This window comes from Amphibalanus amphitrite, unplaced genomic scaffold (assembly GCF_019059575.1).
Source record: "Amphibalanus amphitrite isolate SeventyFive unplaced genomic scaffold, NRLGWU_Aamphi_draft 000216F_arrow, whole genome shotgun sequence".
NCBI lineage: Eukaryota > Metazoa > Arthropoda > Thecostraca > Balanomorpha > Balanidae > Amphibalanus > Amphibalanus amphitrite.
The window spans coordinates 564,214-582,982 of NW_024881711.1; the positions used below are offsets into that span (position 1 = coordinate 564,214).

Genomic DNA, 18,769 nt, shown 5'->3' on the forward strand with positions numbered 1-18,769 from the left:
TCGAGCATGTGAGCACCTCCTCCCAGGCAGCAGTGTCGGCCCGCCTTCCGCCTCCGGCCACAGGTCTCGGCCCAATGGAGAGTGCCGTTAGGTGGCTGAGGATGCGCAGCCTTGTTGACAGTAATGCCACTGGGCTGGTGTGTCGACCGCCCAGCGAACCCCGACCGGGGGTTTGAAGTCTGAAGCTGATCCAGTCGAGAGGCGGCCGCTGTTGTCCACTCAGTTGCCCGTCTTACCACCCTCTGAGGCTCGTGACCACTTTGCTTGGTCGTTAGGGGGCTGTCAGTGGTAGTGTGGTGGGGCTGCCAGACGCAGTGGGGCTGCTAGTGGCAGTGTGGTGGGGCTGCCAGTGGTAGTGTGGGTGGGGTTGTCAGTGGTAGTGTGGGTGGGGCTGCTAGTGGCAGTGTGGTGGGGCTGCCAGTGGCAGTGTGGTGGGGCTGTCAGTGGCAGTGTGGTGGGGCTGTCAGTGGTAGTGTGGTGGGGCTGCCAGACGCAGTGGGGCTGCTAGTGGCAGTGTGGTGGGGCTGCCAGTGGTAGTGTGGGTGGGGTTGTCAGTGGTAGTGTGGGTGGGGCTGCCAGTGGCAGTGTGGGTGGGGCTGCTAGTGGCAGTGTGGTGGGGCTGCCAGTGGCAGTGTGGTGGGGCTGTCAGTGGCAGTGTGGTGGGGCTGCCAGACGCAGTGGGGCTGCTAGTGGCAGTGTGGTGGGGCTGCCAGTGGTAGTGTGGGTGGGGTTGTCAGTGGTAGTGTGGGTGGGGCTGCTAGTGGCAGTGTGGTGGGGCTGCCAGTGGCAGTGTGGTGGGGCTGCCAGTGGCAGTGTGGTGGGGCTGTCAGTGGTAGTGTGGTGGGGTGCCAGTGGCAGTGTGGTGGGGTGCCAGTGGCAGTGTGGTGGGGCTGCCAGTGACAGTGTGGTAGGGTTGTCAGTGGCAGTGTGATGGGGCTGTCAGTAGTAGTGTGGGTGGGGCTGCTAGTGGCAGTGTGGTGGGGCTGCCAGTGGCAGTGTGGTGGGGCTGCTAGACGCAGTGGGACTGCCAGTGGCAGTGTGGTGGGGCTTCCAGTGGCAGTGTGGTGGGGCTGTCAGTGGCAGTGTGGTGGGGCTGCCAGACGCAGTGAGGCTGTCAGTGGTAGTGTGGTGGGGCTGTCAGTGGTAGTGTGGTGGGGCTGCCAGTGGCAGTGTGGGTGGGGCTGCTAGTGGCAGTGTGGTGGGGCTGCCAGTGGTAGTGTGGTGGGGCTGTCAGTGGTAGTGTGGTGGAGCTGTCAGTGGCAGTGTGGTGGGGCTGCCAGACGCAGTGAGGCTGTCAGTGGTAGTGTGGTGGGGCTGTCAGTGGTAGTGTGGTGGGGCTGCCAGTGGCAGTGTGGTGGGGCTGCCAGTGACAGTGTGGTGGGGTTGTCAGTGGCAGTGTGATGGGGCTGTCAGTAGTAGTGTGGGTGGGGCTGCTAGTGGCAGTGTGGTGGGGCTGCCAGTGGCAGTGTGGTGGGGCTACTAGACGCAGTGGGACTGCCAGTGGCAGTGTGGTGGGGCTGCCAGTGGCAGTGTGGTGGGGCTGCCAGTGGCAGTGTGGTGGGGCTGCCAGTGGTGGTGTGGTGGGGTTGTCAGTGGTAGTGTGGGTGGGGCTGCCAGTGGCAGTGTGGGTGGGGCTGCCAGTGGTAGTGTGGTGGGGCTGCCAGACGCAGTGGGGCTGCCAGTGGCAGTGTGGTGGGGCTGCCAGTGGCAGTGTGGTGGGGCTTCCAGTGGCAGTGTGGTGGGGCTGTCAGTGGTAGTGTGGGTGGGGCTGCCAGTGGCAGTGTGGTGGGGCTGTCAGTGGCAGTGTGATGGGGCTGTCAGTAGTAGTGTGGGTGGGGCTGCTAGTGGGAGTGTGGTGGGGCTGCCAGTGGCAGTGTGGTGGGGCTACTAGACGCAGTGGGACTGCCAGTGGCAGTGTGGTGGGGCTGCCAGTGGCAGTGTGGTGGGGCTGCCAGTGGCAGTGTGGTGGGGCTGTCAGTGGCAGTGTGGTGGGGCTGCCAGACGCAGTGAGGCTGTCAGTGGTAGTGTGGTGGGGCTGTCAGTGGTAGTGTGGTGGGGCTGCCAGTGGCAGTGTGGTGGGGCTGTCAGTGGTAGTGTGGTGGGGCTGCCAGTGGCAGTGTGGTGGGGCTGTCAGTGGTAGTGTGGTGGGGCTGCCAGTGGCAGTGTGGTGGGGCTTCCAGTGGCAGTGTGGTGGGGCTGTCAGTGGCAGTGTGGTGGGGCTGCCAGTGGCAGTGTGGTGGGGCTGCCAGTGGCAGTGTGATGGGGCTGCCAGACGCAGTGAGGCTGTCAGTGGTAGTGTGGTGGGGCTGTCAGTGGTAGTGTGGTGGGGCTGCCAGTGGCAGTGTGGTGGGACTGTCAGTGGTAGTGTGGTGGGGCTGCCAGTGGCAGTGTGGTGGGGCTTCCAGTGGCAGTGTGGTGGGGCTGTCAGTGGCAGTGTGGTGGGGCTGTCAGTGGCAGTGTGGTGGGGCTGCCAGTGGCAGTGTGGTGGGGCTGCCAGTGGCAGTGTGGTGGGGCTGTCAGTGGCAGTGTGGTGGGGCTGCCAGACGCAGTGAGGCTGTCAGTGGTAGTGTGGTGGGGCTGTCAGTGGTAGTGTGGGTGGGGCTGCCAGTGGCAGTGTGGTGGGGCTGCCAGTGGCAGTGTGGTGGGGCTGTCAGTGGCAGTGTGGGTGGGGTTGCCAGTGGCAGTGTGGTGGGGCTGTCAGTGGTAGTGTGGTGGGGCTGCCATTGGCAGTGTGGTGGGGCTTCCAGTGGCAGTGTGGTGGGGCTGTCAGTGGCAGTGTGGTGGGGCTGCCAGACGCAGTGAGGCTGTCAGTGGTAGTGTGGTGGGGCTGTCAGTGGTAGTGTGGTGGGGCTGCCAGTGGCAGTGTGGGTGGGGCTGCTAGTGGCAGTGTGGTGGGGCTGCCAGTGGTAGTGTGGTGGGGCTGTCAGTGGTAGTGTGGTGGGGCTGTCAGTGGCAGTGTGGTGGGGCTGCCAGACGCAGCGAGGCTGTCAGTGGTAGTGTGGTGGGGCTGTCAGTGGTAGTGTGGTGGGGCTGCCAGTGGCAGTGTGGTGGGGCTGCCAGTGACAGTGTGGTGGGGTTGTCAGTGGCAGTGTGATGGGGCTGTCAGTAGTAGTGTGGGTGGGGCTGCTAGTGGCAGTGTGGTGGGGCTGCCAGTGGCAGTGTGGTGGGGCTACTAGACGCAGTGGGACTGCCAGTGGCAGTGTGGTGGGGCTGCCAGTGGCAGTGTGGTGGGGCTGCCAGTGGCAGTGTGGTGGGGCTGCCAGTGGTGGTGTGGTGGGGTTGTCAGTGGTAGTGTGGGTGGGGCTGCCAGTGGCAGTGTGGGTGGGGCTGCCAGTGGTAGTGTGGTGGGGCTGCCAGACGCAGTGGGGCTGCCAGTGGCAGTGTGGTGGGGCTGCCAGTGGCAGTGTGGTGGGGCTTCCAGTGGCAGTGTGGTGGGGCTGTCAGTGGTAGTGTGGGTGGGGCTGCCAGTGGTAGTGTGGGTGGGGCTGCGGGTGGCAGTGTGGTGGGGCTGTCAGTGGCAGTGTGATGGGGTTGTCAGTGGTAGTGTGGGTGGGGCTGCCAGTGGCAGTGTGGTGGGGCTTCCAGTGGCAGTGTGGTGGGGCTGTCAGTGGTAGTGTGGGTGGGGCTGCCAGTGGCAGTGTGGGTGGGGCTGCCAGTGGTAGTGTGGTGGGGCTGCCAGACGCAGTGGGGCTGCCAGTGGCAGTGTGGTGGGGCTGCCAGTGGCAGTGTGGTGGGGCTTCCAGTGGCAGTGTGATGGGGTTGTCAGTGGTAGTGTGGGTGGGGCTGCCAGTGGCAGTGTGGTGGGGCTTCCAGTGGCAGTGTGGTGGGGCTGTCAGTGGTAGTGTGGTGGGGCTGCCAGTGGCAGTGTGGTGGGGCTTCCAGTGGCAGTGTGGTGGGGCTGTCAGTGGCAGTGTGGTGGGGCTGCCAGACGCAGTGAGGCTGTCAGTGGTAGTGTGGTGGGGCTGTCAGTGGTAGTGTGGTGGGGCTGCCAGTGGCAGTGTGGTGGGGCTGCCAGTGACAGTGTGGTGGGGTTGTCAGTGGCAGTGTGATGGGGCTGTCAGTAGTAGTGTGGGTGGGGCTGCTAGTGGCAGTGTGGTGGGGCTGCCAGTGGCAGTGTGGTGGGGCTGCCAGTGGCAGTGTGGTGGGGCTACTAGACGCAGTGGGACTGCCAGTGGCAGTGTGGTGGGGCTGCCAGTGGCAGTGTGGTGGGGCTGCCAGTGGTGGTGTGGTGGGGTTGTCAGTGGTAGTGTGGGTGGGGCTGCCAGTGGCAGTGTGGGTGGGGCTGCCAGTGGTAGTGTGGTGGGGCTGCCAGACGCAGTGGGGCTGCCAGTGGCAGTGTGGTGGGGCTTCCAGTGGCAGTGTGGTGGGGCTGTCAGTGGTAGTGTGGGTGGGGCTGCCAGTGGCAGTGTGGGTGGGGCTGCCAGTGGTAGTGTGGTGGGGCTGCCAGACGCAGTGGGGCTGCCAGACGCAGTGGGGCTGCCAGTGGCAGTGTGGTGGGGCTGCCAGTGGCAGTGTGGTGGGGCTTCCAGTGGCAGTGTGGTGGGGCTGTCAGTGTCAGTGTGGGTGGGGCTGCCAGTGGCAGTGTGGTGGGGCTTCCAGTGGCAGTGTGGTGGGGCTGTCAGTGGTAGTGTGGGTGGGGCTGCCAGTGGCAGTGTGGGTGGGGCTGCTAGTGGCAGTGTGGTGGGGCTGCCAGTGGTAGTGTGGTGGGGCTGTCAGTGGTAGTGTGGGTGGGGCTGCCAGTGGCAGTGTGGGTGGGGCTGCTAGTGGCAGTGTGGTGGGGCTGCCAGTGGTAGTGTGGTGGGGCTGTCAGTGGTAGTGTGGGTGGGGCTGCCAGTGGCAGTGTGGGTGGGGCTGTCAGTAGTGGTGTGGTGGGATTGTCAGCGGCAGTGTGGTGGGGCTGTCAGTGGCAGTGTGGTGGGGCTGCCAGTGGCAGTGTGGTGGGGCTGTCAGTGGCAGTGTGGTGGGGCTGCCAGTGGCAGTGTGGTAGGGCTGTCAGTGGCAGCTCGCTGCTCACCACTGACAGCCCTACCACACTGCCCCCCCCCCCCCTCCTTTCCATGTTATCTGTAACACAGCTCAGTGACCACTCGCCGCGCAGGCCTGCCGACATTCCTAGGCGTGCTGCTCCGTGTTTCGGTTTTCCCGAGAAGACCTTGTGGCGGCAGCTCAGTGTCAGCGGATCCTGAAGCCGCAGATTAGAGTGGCGCCTCCCTCGGTATGTGGCCGACGGCCGAGGGTGCCGCTGCTGCGTGTCCACAGCGCTCACTCCGCAGAGCCATACCATTGATGCTGGGAACAACGGATGTAGCGATTGTGCTGCTCTGGACCTTGCAATGACATGATTAGCTCCTCAGCCGGGCCACTTACCTGTCGCTCTGTTATCGCGCACCTGTTCCGAGTCGCACACAGTGCCCGTCAGCTGTCTGGCGCTTACGAGCGACAAGTGGGTGCTGTTTCCGGCTGTGTACTAGTGGCCCTCACCCGCAGCACTCGGCGGCCAAGGCCGAGCGGGCTCTCCTGACAGAACCGTGAGACAGTGGCCACCGGCCACACCGCTCTCAGCTGAGAGAGCGGGACAGCGGAGATAACCGACGTGCTCTGGACCGTGAATGACTATACCTATACTATGCATCCATAAGCCATCGAAAAGCACGATGTCTATGAGCTAATGCAGGTCTAGCCCGAGCGTAACAAAAAAGAAGTTTGCTGTCACCAATGACTAACTGTTTTGACATGCTCATGATTGTTGTGCCAACATCTTGAACGTTTTGAGTGAATTTTGACAGAATTCATGCTCTGAAGAGTCTGTGTCCGAAGTGGCTCCGTGTGACAGCCATGGTCTGTTCGACCGTGGCTCCGTGTGACAGCCGCCCCCGTCTGTTCGACCGTGGCTCCGTGTGACAGCCGCCCCCGTCTGTTCGACCGTGGCTCCGTGTGACAGCCGCCCCCGTCTGTTCGACCGCGGCTCCGTGTGACAGCCGCCCCCGTCTGTTCGACCGTGGCTCCGTGTGACAGCCGCCCCCGTCTATTCGCAGCTCAAGTACAAGCGGCGAGTGTACAAGATGCTCAAAATGGACGAGCGCCAGCTGCGCGCCGCCCACAGCCGCGCCAACCTGCGCCGAATCGTCGAGCACGTGCTGCAGGCCAACGCCGACAAGGTGGCCAAACTGTGCGCCAAAGGACTCGACCCCAACTTCCACTGCCCGGAGACTGGCGGTGAGTGACTGGACCACGCCGGCGACGGGTCCAAATTTTAGCAAACTGTGCGGCACTGTGTGCAGTGCAGTGAACGAACAGGTCATGTCCAAAGGTAAAAACGAAAGGTCATGCCGACGAATTCAAATATAGAGGTAGATAAATTGTAGTGTGCATCAAAGGCACCGAGAGTAATGACTAGTAACTCAGCACCCACTAATCACTATATGGATCGGCTAAAATAGTTCCTTTAAACCTTTTCAACCCCAAGAGACGCGGTGCAGGCCTTGTATCTCTCTATATTATCGCATACCTATATGCGATATGATCGCATGACTCAGTGATGGCGCTATATGCGCCATCACTGAGTCAGCGGCTAGCTTAGCTTTGCAGAGTCCATCAAAAGTGCAGTACGGCATTTACAGCCGTGGCGGCCGCAGCTCGTCAGTGAAAATCCCCCAGTCGGAGGACGTATGGGTGGCGTTTCTCTACGTCGTGAAAAGACTTCGTGTAGGCCGTAGGGCAAAATCGATACCCACTCAGCTCCGTCGTCCGTCAGCTGGGCTGGAGGGAAGGGAAGGGAAGGGAAGGGAAGGGAAGGGGAGGAGAGAGAGAGAGAGAGAGAGAGAGAGAGAGAGAGAGAGAGAGAGAGAGAGAGAGAGAGAGAGAGAGAGAGAGAGAGAGAGCGCAGAGGACTGTCGTATGGGAGCAGAGGACTGGCGTCTGGGAGCAGAGGACTGCCGTGCTGAGATCTGTGCTGGGTCATCGATCGCAATCATTCCTATTCTTATATTCAAGAACTGCTGTTCAAGTTTTTCTCTACCTAACCCGTAAATGACCTAAGGTTATCGCGTGACTTTTAGGGGTAAAATTGATGGTACGAACGCCTAAGCCTGGGTCTTGGTGAGTTGTTTGGTGCCATTTTCAGCAATCTATCTTCACTGGTTGGGCCACAATTTGCTGTGGATATTTGGGGGTCGTGTCTTTTGATGACCTCTGCAGGTCGAACAATTAAGAACGACGCCGAATGGTTTAGTCCTTTTGTTCCACACCTCACGGGCTCTATTGTGTGCGAGTGTCAAGTAGATCGGGTGCGTCCCGAATCTGGGCTGAATCCGGGTTAAATATAACAAAATGTAGAATATAATAACACGGCTAAATAAATAAAATATACTCGTATAGATATGGGCTGTGTTGACGGCCACGTGAACGGCGCCTGGAGTGTGCCACTGACAGCAGCCCTCCGGCCGACAGAGACACCTCTGACGCTGACGGCCAAGCTGAAGAGCCCGTCGCGCGTGATCCTGACGTTGGTGAACGGAGGCGCGCTGGTCGACTACCGGACGGTCGAGGGCGCCACGGCGCTACACAAGGCCGTCGAAAGGAACAACTTCGAGGCTCTCAAGACCCTGCTCGGTGAGATTGGCGAGAGCGGGAGGGAGGGGCGCACACCTCGCTGGATTCTCGGCTAGTTGAGATTGCCAGTCGGTTGTCAGTGCCGTGACGGTCAGGGGTAGCCAGTAACAGTTGGTAGCATTAGACCAAATGGGCGCTCAAAAACTACTACCCCATGGGGTTCCCATGTTAAATCAACCTTTTCAAGCGAGCCTCACACATAACACAATAGAAAATCCTAAACCGATTGTGGGGAAAGGTAGCCTGAAGCTTTCACTACAACCTTTCTATCTAGCGTTTTTCGATGCCCAGGCCAGAACAGGTCCAAAAACTTTTTGGGCGCTGCCCGATGTCCCAAAAGCCCCTCCATGAGGCCAAGCTCCTGCGGACTGCGCATGCGTACATTGCCGCAGCTTTGTACCGTACCATTGCCATACCGTACCATTGCCGCAGTAAGTAGGTGAATGAATACCTACCGCTCATGAATTCGATGAACCAGTCAGCATCCTCGTATACATTTCAAGATGTCACTGATATCACGTACCTACCTAAATCCTGCTCGCGAACACGTTTGAGGAATTTCACAGCTGCGCCATTTCTGTTTCTAACAACTCCTTCAATCTTAGTAGTTAGTATCAACTATATGCCTTTAAACATACTTTAGACTAACTTTCAAACTAAGGTTAGTATGCATTTGCCGGTACAGATCATTAAAAAATAACTACTTTATGAAATTTGCTGAACTCACAATTTAGTATCATAATTTTTTGTCATATACAAAAAATATAAAAGCTGCCCTGTTCTCATCCAGATAAAATGGGCGACTTCCGCGTCGTTGGTTTACCCGACAGGCGACGTTCTATATAGTACATATCTATTGATTATACCAGCTGGTAGTGGTGGCGGTGGCCGGTGGGTGATCTCATTGCTGTCTGCTAATTGGGTTCAAAGAGAGAGCAGGTGTCAAATCATGAATGAACCTCGACCACTCTTAGAACTAGCTTTCAGGTGTGCGCAGAACGCTAGCTGAACCGCTCGGCGCGACTTTCCTCTGCGGCATCAAAATCACTCTGCCAATATTCACTCAATGCTCACCTCTCTGCCTCGTTGATAATGGCTTTGAATGGCTAGAAGTAGGTACCTACAACCCTCAGCAGACTGCGTGGTACCTAGGTGTTCTGTATTCGACAAAACAAATAATAACTCAAAGGCTATGTTATCAGTCGGTCGGAACTCACTGCAAATAGATGCGCCATGCTCCACTCCTTCGATTAGGTCTATCACTAAACAAGGTAAACGCCTTGTGTGGCAACAAAACGCAAAAGTTTGTTTTGGGGCAAATATAAACTTTTGGGTTTTGTTGTCGAACTAGATGGAAAATGAATACGGTGATAATGCCAATTTAAGGTGCAGAGTCTCGCGCGTCTTGCTGTCACGATTTCCGAATGACCAATAGCATAGTATTCGAGTTATTGTCGTTTTTTGTCGAAAAAAAGAATACCTACCACGCAGTTTGCAGAGGGCTGTACGTGACTTCCCAGCTGCTATGCGGAAACGTGCCGCGTGCTGCCCGCCGCTGCCTTTACCCTTTGAGGAGCACGGCCGGCGGACGTGACTTCCCAGCTGGTTACACCATCAGGGATGACCGTACCGTAAGCGACACGGCGTCCGGTGACCGCCCGGCTGGTTGGCAGCCGAGTGTCGCCTGCGTGGAGCTCTCAGAAGGTGGCGCAGAGCGCGCCAGATTCCGCCCCGCTGCGCTCCCAGTGCCCACTCAGCGGCGCACGGTTTACAATTTACAGCTCGCTCGTTCGTTCCGGAATCACACTGAAAAAAAAATTTACTCACTTTTCTGAGTAATGACTGAGTTGCCATTTTGTCCAATGGTAAAACTCACTCTAAATCCGGGTACTCAGGTAAAACTCAGGGCGGAACGCAGGTAAAACTCGGGCAAAACTCATTGCAAGTGAGTAGCATGTGAGTAACAAAGTGAGTTGCCATTTTGTCCGATGGTAAAACTCAGATAAAACTCATTAAGTACTCATGCGTAACTCATGTCCTACTCAGACAACTCAGGCCAAACTCAGGAAATAGTAAGTCATTACTCATGAAAAACTGGGAAGTAACTCACATGTAACTCAGCTGGTACTAATGTATAACTCAGGTGGTAGTACGGCCATAACTCAGGTGGAACTCATCGGTTATTCAGTGAAAACTAGGGCTGTACTCAGGACGTACTCACATCGATAACTCATACGATACTCGGGTGTTACTCAGGCGCCGCCTGAAACGGCTGATCTGATTCGTTTTATATTGGCTCAAACCAATGTATAGGCTCGCCGCCCATGATAACAGCTGCCGCATCAGCATTATGCAATATGCATGCATGATGCTGATACAGCAGCCACTACCAGGCAGCTAGTCTATATATTGGGATTGGCCAATATATAACGAATCATTGCCCAAAACCAGCATACATATCTGTATTATACCATGCCCGACCAACGTCTAGTCTTGCACTATTCGCCCCAGCCCTTACGAGAAATATATGTTTGTAGAAACGGTCGCATTGCGCTGTATTTCAATTCTGACACACGCCAAACTGCGTCGGGGAGGGATCGACTCCACGTCAGCTCAGCTTCACTCTTTTTGCCAGCTTCTCGACCTCAGTCTTCGCGGCTACAGGTGGCTGGCGCTCAGCATTGAATGGTGTGTGGAGCACATGGATACACACAAACCACAGCGTGTTTTGCACTTTGTGCGCCGTTTGTTGATTGAGCACAAAGTGCGCCGTCGCCCACAACAAAAGACTCCCTTCCAAACCATGGATCCCCACAAGACTTCCGTTCGCTCCACGATGAGGCGGCACCGTTCGTTTCCTTCGGACTTGTTATGATGGGGTGATCCAAATTTTCGTCACCCGTGTACGCCACCACTGACGCCTTCTCCGCCAAGATGCAGAGGAGGCTCAATGGGCCGTTCCCTGAAAACACAATAAAAAAGTCAGATTTTCTTTTGCCAGTAAGAGAAACGGAAGTTATAGGGCATGCAAGTTGATTGAAATATCAAAAGTTATCAAGTTACTTCAGCTCAAAATTAATGTTAAACCGCGCCGTGCTGGTGCTCTGAGTTTACCGTGATGTACTGGAGGGGGGGGGGTCGTCTTCACGTCCCCTCTACTGGTGCTTAACTTGGAACCAAAAGAGCTGCCCGCGGAAAAATGCAGTCAAAAGCCCTTTCGACGTTTTTTTTTTTCTTTTTGCTGGCGTTTGATCTCAGATTTGACCTCAGGTCAACTATTAAGCCTCCAGAGAGCAAAAACTCTAAAAAAGCCGTTTTTACGAACATGTTTTCTGTAATACTTTCCACTCAAGAGTCACGACATTTATTTTGCCGTTAGCATAGTGTTCCTCTCGTCGGGACGAATGAACTATAATTGGACCTTGAAAGGCCATTTTCAAAACTTGACCTCAGGTTGACCTGACCAGAGGCCTCTTGCACCAAAATCCTCTTGCACCAATGCTTGGATTATTTTGCATCGTATACCCAGTCCAAGTCTCAAATGTAACAATTTGCGTGCAAAATTTAGCAAGCACATGTAGGGTTATGTATTGGGCTATTGCAAACAAATTTACCACCATTAGATTAGCTTATTCTGAAACCAGTTTTTCGATTTTACCTAGCTAGGTAGTTTGGTGCAAGAGGCCTCAGGTCATGTTTCTATATCAGTCGATCCAAACCGTCAAGCTGAATACATATGAGGTGTTTTATTGCACTAGCAAATATATTTTATACTGCCGTAAGGTTGATACTTGAGACATGGGACAGTATCAAAAACGCTATAAAATGAAATCCGTTCGATATTTTTTGACATTTTACCTCAAGCTGGTGTGAAATCGAGCGGTGAATTCCCTGAGCAAAAATGACAAAAATATCGAACGGTTTCCATGGCACGTTGCGAACGGTGCGATCGTCAGCGACCATTTTTTTTTTAAATAAATTTAGTTCGAATGTTTCAATGGACGGATTGACAGAGCCGAAGCCCACGCTAAGCAGAGCTTGTTGCGTAGACCCCGACCCCTACCGTCCGATCGCGCAATTCCGGGTATCGGGAGAATTTAGATGCCAAAGTTTAACGTGCCCTTCAAAGCCGGACACGGCCTGTCCCACTCAACTGACTTCAACTGGCTGCGGCTGCTCCCACCAACCGCAGACCATCCCCGTCAGCAGGGTTGTGCTCGACTCAAAAAAAATTTGCCGACTCGACTCATCATTCAACTTCAGAAAGCCCTGACTCAACTCTGACTCAAACAAGGAGCTGATTTTTTCCCTTGACTCGATCGACTCATGACTCAAGCGGCTCAATGAAAATATGAGTTGACTCAAAGTTGACTCATTTTTTTGCGTCAAGTGTGTTGACTCAAAATTGACTCAGATAAAAAAGTTGTTGAGCGGGGGGGGGGGGGTAAAAAAAAATCGGCAGCAGGGTCAGGCCTAATTTGTTAAGCAGGGGGGGGGGGGGGAGAATGAAAAGCTTATATATTGATTCTAGAAAGATGAGTCAGCTGACTCATGTTCCTAAATGTTTTTGACTCAACTCAATGTCAAAAGTTATTTTACTGACTCAACTCTGACTCAACTCAACACCTTAATATTTTTGTCTGACTCAACTCTGACTGAACTCAACAGCTCAATATTTTATCCAACTCGACTCAAACCTGACTCATCTGAGTCAGAGTTGAGTCAAATCTCTGACTCGACTCATGAGTCAAGCACAACCCTGGCCGTCAGGAGTCTCAAATATCGAGCGCCGGAGCGTCTCGAACCCGGGCTCTCACCACCGGGAGTCCAATGCTCTACCAACTGAGCTACGGGACAGGCTTTGAAAATTGACCATTGAAAATTTTTCTGATGTTAAGTCATTTGACGTGACCTGACCTTGAACGTCCTGGGTCTAAAATTTCTTCCATATGCAGAAAAAAATGTATGAGCAGGTGTGCCGAAAATGGTGGCGCTGCGCGCCGCCGTTCTTAGATATTCGCGAAAAACCTGAGGGGGCGGGGGGGGGGGGGCGTAAAACGCCACCCAGCATAGCGCGGGCCAAGGTGGGATGGTCACCTTAACAGATGGGATTTAGTCTCGCAAAACACTTCCATGGGCGTCCAATATTAAAATCAACTTGAAACAATCATATAAAATGTGTTATACTTAACAGTAATGGAAATAATTATGTTATATATATATATATATATATATATATATATATATATATATGTAAATAGTTGACTGTCGTATTTGCGCCAGCTTAGTGAAAGTGTTATGATTATGCCGTCACATGTTTTTGTTGCATAGCTATTTTCCTAAACGACGAATGAGAAGTAGCATATCCCGACGGACCCTGTTGATTTTGTACTCAGTCTTGAAAATGATTGTTTGAGAATACAATCGAAACGCGTCGACAAAATGAAAAACTTTAATGAATATAACTGAAACATTAAGCTCGCTACCTGAAACAATCAAGAAAACATTCAACCAAGCCCAAAAACTCAACAAAAAACTATCAAAAGCGAAAGCTGCCTTGCTGTTTAATGACATCTGCCTCAAAGAATATATATATATATATATATATATATATATATATATATATATATATATTTATATTATATTATATATATATAATATATTGTATAATCTTAATAATAATCACAAAGTATAATAATAATAATCTTCATCAGTTAATGTACAAATGATACACGCAATTAATGTTTGTATTGATGCATATATAATATTGAAGCACGTTCACATACTTAATTGCTAGTTACGTTGCTTTTCCTTATTTTATTGTGTAAAAATGAACAAATAATGAAACACAAACCTTTTGTGCTGAAGCATGCCGCCTGAACTCGGCTTAGCTATGATTTAAGCCGCTGCATCGAGGCCTCGTAGTGGTCAGTGCCGGCTTCGAGCCGGCTGAGCAACCCACCACCCGGTCGAACTCGCGCCAGAACTGTAAGAAAGGTTGAAAATTCTCGCTGAAATCGAATAGTGTACGAAACTATGTGTGTAGGCATTAAAAAAACAGTCGGAAAAAATAATAACAGTCGGAAAAATAATAAGCACAAACGAGACAAAAGAATCTTAAACGGTTCAGCGAGCGGAATTAAGACCATGGGCTCCGCCGACGGAGGGGGGGGGGAGGGTACGGGGGACGTGTCCCTCAATATTTTACATTTTTAACATTGTGCCTATGGGTGCTGTATGGAAAGAATCGACTTCAAACAACCTTCGCTCCCTCCCCCCCCCCAAAAAAAAAACATCGGGTCGTGACGGAGCTCTTTTTTAAAGAAGTAAAAAGGGTCAAATGAACGTTCTTTTAGTATAAGGGCAACATTATCCCACAAACATGTTTTTTTTAAATTTAAAGGTAACATAACTCACCTCTTCTTTTTCGAACTATGCCGGGTAGGTATCCCTCAGTTTCTCGATCGATCTGCTCCGCCGTTCACGGTTGGCACCGACCTCCTGACGCCGGCGGGGAATGTCTGCTGGTCCATCAGTTCACCTCCCTGTTCTCCGCGGCGCATGCGATTGATAAAAGCTTCATCGACAATCACCGAGCTCTTCACAGATAACTTACCCGTCCCATCCTTCGCTGCACGCCTTCCCCGCTCCTGCACTCTCCCGCACAATTTCACAATAGCCTCAACAATTCAACGTGAACTACGCGAGTCACCGCGCCACAACGGACTGAAGCGCGCGCCGCGGTTTTCGAACGCAACGGCTATAATACTCATCACGCGAACTCACGCATCACGCAGGAAACTCACCCTGCCGCGCATGCGCGCATCTTCAAGCCGGGGGTACCTCACGCACAAGTGCACGTGAATTCGCGAGAACTCATGCATTGCGCAGGAAACTAGATTTGCCCAAGCAAAACTCATTTCCGACTCAGTTCGAATTCACGAAACTAAGCACTCAGAACTCACGCATAACGAAGTCACCCTGGTGATGTGAGTTAGATCAGCCAATAAGTGAGCACCACTATCGTATTCACTGAGTTTCTTCATGAGTTATTACTGAGTAATGCCTGGCCTGAGTAAAAAATTTTTTCAGTGCACGAACACAAAAGTGGAGAGGTGCTAGCCATACAATACAGGTTTTAGTGGTTATAAAGGTCTCGGGAATTCCGCTGCTGCTGCATAACTTCATTGAGCGGCCGCCCCACTGGCCGGCCGGTGGTTCACACACACTGCGCACTTTCACTCACAGCTCAACTGCACGGAGCGTTAGAACAGACAGCAGTCTTTTTTTTTTTACTTGAACAAGTGTGGTCTTGAAGTGTCTTAAGCCAGTCCACGTTCATGGTATAGCTTGTTTTGTTGAGTGTTGCTGACGGGCCTCTCTCTGTGTGTGTTTTCGTGTCGGCCAGACCTGGGTGCTTCGCCCAACTACCAGGACGCCAAGGGCCTCACTCCGCTCTACTATTCGATCGTACACAACGCCGACGCCAGCATCACGCAGGCGCTGCTGCACGACCATGCCACCATCGGCGCCCGCGACTGCCAGGGATGGGCCGAGGTCCACCAGGTGAGCGCCCGCGACTGCCGGGGCTGGAGAGGTGTCCACTGTCCACCGGAACTGCCGGGACTGGGGAGGTGTCCACAGGGACTGCCGGGACTGGGGAGATGTCCACCGGGTCCGGGACTGCCGGGGCTGAGGAGGTGTCCACAGGGACTGCCAGGGCGTGGCAGAGGTTCACCGGACTACCGTCTCACAGCAGAGATCCGCCTTGCTAGATGTCTGCCGTATTACGGCAGGGATTTGTTCAAAGGGTATGCACGACGCGTAGCCGTATATAGATTTAGGGTGGAAACGGCTGTATTTTTACTAGCTGTATTTCTACTAACGGCTGTAATTTTAGTTATTTGGACGGAAATTTGAGCACATTTCATCATTATGCCAGGCTCCAATACAAGGAATAACAATATTATTTCCACGTGTTTTGCTTTCGTTCCAAATTCCAACGATGTAATGACATTTCGGACCGGAGCCTCCTTTTTTACGGATTGGTAAAGTGGAGGTGCTGCAGGGAGAGGTGCGCCCGTACCAGGTAGGTAGTGCGTGTACTACCAGCTGGTCTGACTGCCGGCAGGCGGCGCGTCGGTCGATGACCCAGCACCTGGAGCACCTGCTGTTCTATGGCGCCGACATGAACCTGCACAATGCGTCCGGTAACACGCCGCTGCACGTATGCGCCATCAACGGCGAGGAGGCGTGCGCGCGCGTGCTGCTCTTCAGGGGCGCCGACCGAGAGGCGCTCAATTTCGCCAACCAGACTCCCTACCAGGTGGCCGTCATCGCCGGTAACCTGGAGCTGGCCGAGATCATCCAGCGCCACCGGCCGGAGGACATTGGTGCGTACCGCGGGCCGCGGGGAGGCGGGCACAGCGCCGCCGGCCAGGGCACGCCAGTACTCCACTGTTCCCTCTCGTATAGTGGCGCTCATCTGACATATCACCGCCTTCCCTGTACATCTGACATATCGCCGTCCTCCCTGTACATCTGACATGTCGCCGTCTGCCTGTATCCATCTGACATGTCGCCGTCCTCCCTGTACATCTGACATGTCCCCGTCTGTCTGTATCCATCTGACATGTCCCCGCCTGGCCGCGCAGTGCCGTTCAAGGAGGCGCCCAAGTACAACCCGCGCCGCCGCTCGGGCCTGGTGCTGCCGCGCACCCACTCGGAGTCGCGGCTCGGCTCGCCGCTCTCCAAGCCGCCGTCGCCGTCGCCTTCGAACCGCTCGCTGCCGCCGTTCTCGTCGGCGTCCAGCCTGAGCGAGACGAGCACGGGCAGCAGCGGCACGTGCACCCAGCCGACCAGCGAGGCCGAGCCGCCGCTCCTGCATGGTACGGGACGCGGCGGGCCGCTCAGTGCGGGGGGGGGGGGGGCACGGCGGGCCGCTCAGTGCGGGGGGGCGGGGACTGGTGAGGGACGCGGCGGGCCGCTCAGTGCGGGGGGGGGGCACGGCGGGCCGCTCAGTGCGGGGCAGGGGACTGGTGAGGGACGCGGCGGGCCGCTCAGTGCGGGGCCGGGGGGCGGGGAGGGACGCGGCGGGCCGCTCAGTGCGGGGTCGGGGACTGGGGAGGGGCACGGCGGGCCGCTCAGTGCGGGGCCGGGGACTGGTGAGGGACGCGGCGGGCCGCTCAGTGCGGGGCCGGGGGACTGGTGAGGGACGCGGCGGGCCGCTCAGTGCGGGGCCGGGGGACTGGTGAGGGACGCGGCGGGCCGCTCAGTGCGGGGGGGGGAGGGAGGACACGGCGGGCCTAAGGACGCGCTGTATGTCGTCAGACCCAGCACTGGCCACTGGCCAGCTCGGTGCTACCAAATTGAACCCCACCGATCACCGGATTCGAGGCACCCAATCGAGCCTTTGGATATGGCCTTAGTCACCCTGTGCTGATCGCACACTTCAGTTCGGTAATAACGCCCACCCCAATCATATCGACTTTGCCACAGCAATCGGGCGACTGATCCCTCGTTGACGTTTGGGCGTGTTTCTGTCCGGGCAATGTCGGGGGCCACTTCTCGTTGCACTGATACAGTCTCGGGCCGGCACACACGCCACCGCCGCGCTGGGGGTACCGCGGGGCGTGCCGGATGGCTCGGACCAGAGCAGCAGGCAGGGTCCGGCGGGGCGCGGCCGGCGGCCACAGCGGGTGGGACGGCTCACAGCCGTGTTCGACTGGGGTACTGTACTGGGGGTGTCCCGGTGGCCGCGTGGGTACCACGGCCGGCCGGCGCGGCGGCGCAGTCTACCGGCAGTTTGTTTGTTCTGAGTGCGCTGCGCTGTTGGCACGATTTCCCAGCGCCAGCTCGATAAAGATGGCTAACGTGGTCGACCATTGAAAAACGTGCCGCAGATCGCATAGGTGGCCTTTGCACGGCAGACATTATTTTTGGCTGGTAACAACAGCGATGTAACTGTTTAAAACGTTTCACACAACTATGTAAAAAGTACAAGTTATTTTGACTGCTGAACCATTGCGGCGCATGATTATCTTTGTCACAGCTTTGGTGGAAATAAACCTCATCGCTTTTTACCCGTTCCTTGACAATTGATGGGCGTAATCCAAGGATTTTGCACGATAGAAGATCTATTGTGGCTTGATGTCGTGCAAACAGGTTTAACCCTCCCAAATTTCGCCTTTTTTACCGCCGTTATCAACCGTTATTGCTTCAAACACATGAAATATTAAACTTTGTTTTCGAATAGCGTAGCAGTACGTTTCTGAATGTCTAAAACGTTGAAGGTACCTATCTCACAACTGTATCGGTAAGGCAATCTGTGAGGGACATGCAATGCTGGTAAATGAACTGGATTTTTCCACTGATCTGGTGAGTTTGCATAATTCGTATATTCGTCCTATTCATAATTAATTATATGGCTGCCGAACATTGTCGGCGCTCGTGTTTAGCGGCGTCCCTGGGCTGAACCCCGGCGTCCGTGGGCTAACCCCCGGCGTCCCTGTGCTGAACCCCGGCGTCCCACGACTGACCGCCGGGATCCGTGAGCTAACTCCGGCGTCCCTGGGCTAACCCCCGGCGTCCCTGTGCTGAACGCGGGCGTCCCTGGGCTGAACCCTTGGCGTCCCACGATTGAGCCCTTGGCGTCCCTGGGCTGAACCCCGGCGTCCCACGACTGACGGCGGGGATCCGTGAGCTAACTCCGGCGTCCCTGGGCTGAACCCCGGTATCCCACGACTGACCGCCGGGATCCGTGGGCTAACCCCGGCGTCCCACGACTGAACCCTTGGCGTCCCTGGGCTGAACGCGGGCGTCCCTGGGCTGAACCCGGGCGTCCCTGTGCTGAACCCGGGCGTCCCCCGACTGCCGGCCGGCGTCGGCGGCTGACCGCTGCGCGGTGTCTCCAGGTAAGGACCTATTTGACGTGGTCTCCGAGAGCTCCGGCGTGGGCACCAGCAACGGCTCCGGCTCTGGTGAGAGCGTCCCGGACACGGCGCCCGAGGCCGGCCTGGTGCAGTTGGCCGCCGCCGGCGCCACCGTCGTCTGCATGGAACCCTACAGCAGCCCGCTGCCCGGACACCTGACCATCGCGCACGGAGACATCATCGAAGGTAGGCTATGCCGCCGACCAGCAGCCGGCCGGCAGCTGACT

General features: G+C 55.4%; 1 protein-coding gene across 3 annotated transcripts in view; it reads left to right on the top strand.

Annotated features, from left to right (window-relative positions):
- LOC122385384 (SH3 and multiple ankyrin repeat domains protein 3-like) overlaps window positions 1-18,769 on the top strand; it is a 114,806-nt gene that overhangs the window by 89,609 nt on the left and 6,428 nt on the right. For all 3 annotated transcript variants that reach the window (XM_043373616.1, XM_043373617.1, XM_043373618.1), the window contains 6 exons: window positions 6,036-6,216; window positions 7,450-7,611; window positions 15,020-15,177; window positions 15,743-16,004; window positions 16,266-16,499; window positions 18,525-18,728. In XM_043373616.1, the coding sequence (XP_043229551.1) occupies window positions 6,036-6,216; window positions 7,450-7,611; window positions 15,020-15,177; window positions 15,743-16,004; window positions 16,266-16,499; window positions 18,525-18,728 (1,201 nt within the window). The remainder of the gene's footprint in view (window positions 1-6,035; window positions 6,217-7,449; window positions 7,612-15,019; window positions 15,178-15,742; window positions 16,005-16,265; window positions 16,500-18,524; window positions 18,729-18,769) is intronic.